The sequence below is a fragment of the Athene cunicularia genome (genome assembly GCF_003259725.1).
Source record: "Athene cunicularia isolate RWA chromosome 1 unlocalized genomic scaffold, athCun1 chr1_part1, whole genome shotgun sequence".
Classification (NCBI taxonomy): domain Eukaryota; kingdom Metazoa; phylum Chordata; class Aves; order Strigiformes; family Strigidae; genus Athene; species Athene cunicularia.
This window is the reverse complement of record NW_020799091.1, coordinates 26115385-26119806: the sequence shown is the minus strand read 5'-3', so window position 1 is coordinate 26119806 and position 4422 is coordinate 26115385. Positions and strand designations below refer to the sequence as shown.

Here is a 4422-nt window from a genome sequence, read left to right as displayed (position 1 = left end):
TTCCAGGGAATTCTGGTTATGATTTGCTCAAATTTTATGACTCTCTAAAAAAACTAAGTAGAAACTTGCTATGGCTAAACAGTTGGAACTTAAATCCTTCTCTGTCCCAAGAGCTTTAATCGCTGAGGAGATAATGCACTTCCCCTGGAGACCAACTAACATATTTGTTCAAAATCCAGGGCTACAGTTTCATCTTTTTCTTACATGTTTAACATAAGGTACTGTGAAACCAGTATCATGAATACTGTGAATCATGGTAAACAGCATAAGTTAATATTAAGCTGTGCTATTCAAGGAACAGAAGACATTTATAGAAGACAAAAATAATTTCTCATTCTTTTCCTTGCCAGTTCACAAAGGATCAAAGTAGCGTCATTTCTGGGGAAGAGTCTAACAATCTTTTTTTGTTCTCTGTTTACAAAGCATTTAGTTCTGCATCGTCTCAGAGAGATATAAAAGGCTTTAGTAACACATCCACAATGACAGCTATAAACAGTGCCACATTCTGAAAAATCAACCATACGTTCATGTTATTAATTTCTATTGACACTGGCTAACACATACTTCACACTGTTTGGCGAGGTGTGTGTGGGGGTGGTGGTGGTGGAGTTCATAAAATGTTCTTTGTATTTTCTCTAAAATAAAGTGTTTATTGTATAGATGTTTAATGGAATTACTCTGTTGAGCCTTAACAACACTGGGCTCTTCGACATTCCATCACAAATTTTCAACATTTCTTGTGAGCCTCCAAAAAACATCTACAATTGCTCTATAAAAAGATGCTGATCCAGAGCCGTCTGAGGTCAATCAGCAAAACTCACATGGATGCTCAAAATATATCAACTAAAAGAATGGCTTGTTAAATATGAATATTTAAGGAATTAACTCTTCTTTAAATCCAATTCACAGAGGACTGTATCACTAACAATGTAGTTCTATGAGTAGGTAAAATTAACAATTTGCTGGCAATCCTCACACCAGAAATGGCCTCTCCCTTCCTCATTGTAAATCCACTACTAAGGCCCACTCAGTTTTCATGGTCCCTCATGCTAGCATCAAAGGCACGAATCCAGATCAGAGAAATAATAGGTGTAAAGACTAAACCAGCAAGAAGACAGAGTTTAGTCTGAACCCATACTCTCTCTCAAAGACGAACCTGTGGCAGTATGTTCAAAGGAGTGATAGAAGGGAAGAAAGCAGCAGCCAGGGTGATTTTTGGAAGATACAACATCCCCACGCCAGCTTATGCTGCTTGCGGATGGAGTAATAAAAGTGAGCCTGACAAACACAATAAATTCAACTGACCGATACAGCAAAGAACCTTCAAAAAGACCCTTTGATTGATGATCCAGTTAGAACCACTCAGGGTGCAACTCCATCAGACCTCAAGCTGGCATGTGTGAGATGACAGGAATCTGTAACAAGAACTGGAAGGGGAAGTGGACTGTCTCTTTTGGAAGCAGCCCACAACTACAGTGGAAACAGCACTTCAGAGTTGGACTTTTCAGTCTAGGTCTCCACGTATGGGTTGTGTGGGCACTGCTACATTAGTTCAGATTAAAAATAACTGGAAAAAAAAAGTTTAAAAAGCAACTAAATCAGCAAGTGTCTTTAACAGAATTTATTATTCTATATATTATTTTGTTTAAGTAATGTTACAACAAACAATCCACAACCTCCTCCCACAAACTGTGCTTCCACTAAGAACTTCTGTCACATAGTGGCATAACATATGGAGACTCAGACATGGAGTCCATTATCCTTCCTAATTATTTATCTTATTACACTTCCAATGCTTGAACAAATTAAATATTCAGTAACCCTAAATTTCCCAAGTTTTCCCCAAAAGACAGAGGTGGAACTGCAGTAACAGACTCTGATGAATTTGCTGACTAAATGAAAACAGACATCATGCTTCCGAGTACTTTATTTTACTGTTTACACCCAGATGAACATCTCTTAATCTCTGTACACTTTATCTGAAACAAACAGGTTGCATCTCTTCAAATCCATTACATAGGCAATTTAAGCACCTATTGGTTTTGGATTCCATGTGAAAGATCAAACACCCAGAAGCCAAAGAATGCATTACCCTAGTCTTATTCACTTAAATCTATTAGCCCATATGCCTAATCTCAATACCTTCTATAATCAAAAATTCCTTGTCTTCCAATACCAGAGATTGCTGGAACCAAATTCAAGAAGAGTTTAAAAATTTCCTGAATAATTCTAGAGAATTTTCTGGATATTCTACATAAGCAATAAAAAATGTTAAATATTTAACATCAATATATTTTAATTATATTCTGTCTCATAAATTTTTATGTTATTAATATAAAATGTCTTAATTTAATTGCAAAGATCAGAAAGCCTGTTAATACCTGCTGTTGATGTGTAAATTGGTAAGAACAGCTAAGTTTAGGATTCTGAAAGTTTTGGCAGGCCCACACTGACATCAGTTAAGCTTATGTCCGTGTGTATCTAGCAAGAACATTCTTTGTGTTGAATTAACCATTTTAATTTACAATTAAAAAGCTTCTGCTTTCAGGAATGTTCAAGAAGTTAAAAACGAACCTCATCACTTTCTACTTACTTCTTCTGCAGCAAACTTCAAGACAGCTGTGAAAGGTGTACTTTCAGGCACACTTAACCTGAAATTACAATGTAAATAAATATGTGACTGCTAAGACAAACTGAAAAGCAACTTTATTTGCTATCAAACTACTAATTAAAACTTCACTTTTGCCAGTGGTTAAGATGCTCGCCAAAGGTGTGCATGTTCTTTTTAAGGTCTAGAGCAAAGCCTAAAAAGACATCCATGGCAGCAGCGCCAAGCATAAAAGCCCTAACCAGAGTTAACAACAGAAAACCGCCTGTCGCCTCACACGGAGGGAAAGATGCCTTTTCCACTCCTGGGAAAGCCCCGTCAGGATGACCATTAAAGGCCACGCGGCTCAGGAGCGCGTACGTCTGCGCTGCCGCCGCCGGTTTTCACGGCCTCCTCGCGTCACGCAGCGGCACCGCAGCGCGCCCCGACCCCCCACAGCACTCACACTTTGTAGGGGAGCCGGGGGTCCGACGTGAGCGTCACTTTAAAGGTGACCTTCGACCTGGGGAGAGCGAGGAGAAAGCATGGGGTTAGGGCTGGGGGAGGGAGAGGGGTGCAGCGGGGCCGCTCACTCATTCACTCACATGATGCTCCCCAAAGCCGCGGCCGCTCCTCACCGACACGTCAACCACCACCCGGCGCCCGAGGGGTCTTCGCTGCCCCTTCCGTCTCCTGAGCTGCCCGCGGTGTGCCTGATCTCAAATGAAAGATAAACACTCCCTACCGACCGCTACGGGGGAGGGAGCGGGAGTTTCTGCCTCGGGACCCGACTGGCGCGGGGAGAAGGGAGGCTGAAGGGTGGGTAAAGTGCACTGGAGAAAGGCGGTGAGGATTTGTGATGAGGCAGTGGCTTTGGATGTTCCGCGGCCGAGGTAGGACCCAGGTACCGGGACTTCCGCGTTTCCGTGGGAGTTGTGGATTGACGTCCGGGCGGGCTCGGAGGGGACGGGCCGTGGCGGGCTATGTGCTCTGTGCCGGGACCGGACGCTTGGCGGGCGGCGTGGCCCGGGCCGGGCACGGCGGAGGGGTTTGGCGGGTGGCCTCCTGTGCACCTCGCACCGGGCCGGCGGGGTCGGAGGTGCGGGGCCGTTAAACAAAGATGAGCCCCTCTTCTGAGCAGCTGCCAACAAGGGATTGGTGGATTTAAACGTGCGCTTGTATATAGCTGCAGGGGTGTGTGTGTATGTATATGCAAGCGTATATGTGTAATGCGGGGGAGTGGGGATGGTTCATCGCTGGGTTTGGTTATCTGAGGTTTCGAGTCCGTGTGTTGCTCTCAAACCGACACTTTCCGCGGGTGTTAGTTGAAGTTATGCAGGGGAAGGCAGATGGAAATGCACACCGATTCCCACTCCCTTAATAATCAGAATCGTTCACATCTTCCTTGTGATGGGGGAGCTAGAGTTGGAGTTTGGATAGTGGTGGATACTTTTATGGCACAAAACCAAAAACCAGCAGTTCCCAGTTTTGTTGGTGAACTTTGACAAGCTAATTTATTTTAAAGGCTGAATAAGGTTACATGCAAATGCAAAGTAACTTTTGTCTTTAGTGCTTGTTCATCTGTTGATACAGACGATGAGCAAGTTTCCAAATCTGGGCATGACAGTATTAACACTGTAAAAATACTTTGCTGTAGTGCTTTCGTATTTTCTCTAGCTAATACTATCTGCAGGAAGGACAGCTTTCGCTGTAGACTGAGGTGCTTGTTGTCACAGACTGTTAGCTAGACTTGGTCATGGCAAAGCACTTTTAATTGGGATTTCATTAGGGTTAAGATAGAGGAAACGCCATAGAAAAGGCAATTAACACATTGG

General features: G+C 43.2%; 1 protein-coding gene across 1 annotated transcript in view; it reads right to left on the bottom strand.

The window, feature by feature from the left end:
* The window catches only part of UFM1 (ubiquitin fold modifier 1), a 10434-nt gene extending 7016 nt beyond the window's left edge, over window positions 1-3418 (bottom strand). The window contains exons 1-3 of the mRNA XM_026854813.1: window positions 3193-3418; window positions 3054-3110; window positions 2594-2651 (exon numbers count right to left, since the gene is read on the bottom strand). Of these exons, the coding sequence (XP_026710614.1) occupies window positions 2594-2651; window positions 3054-3110; window positions 3193-3194 (117 nt within the window). The 5' untranslated portion in view covers window positions 3195-3418. The remainder of the gene's footprint in view (window positions 1-2593; window positions 2652-3053; window positions 3111-3192) is intronic.
* Between the last annotated feature and the right edge of the window lie 1004 nt (window positions 3419-4422).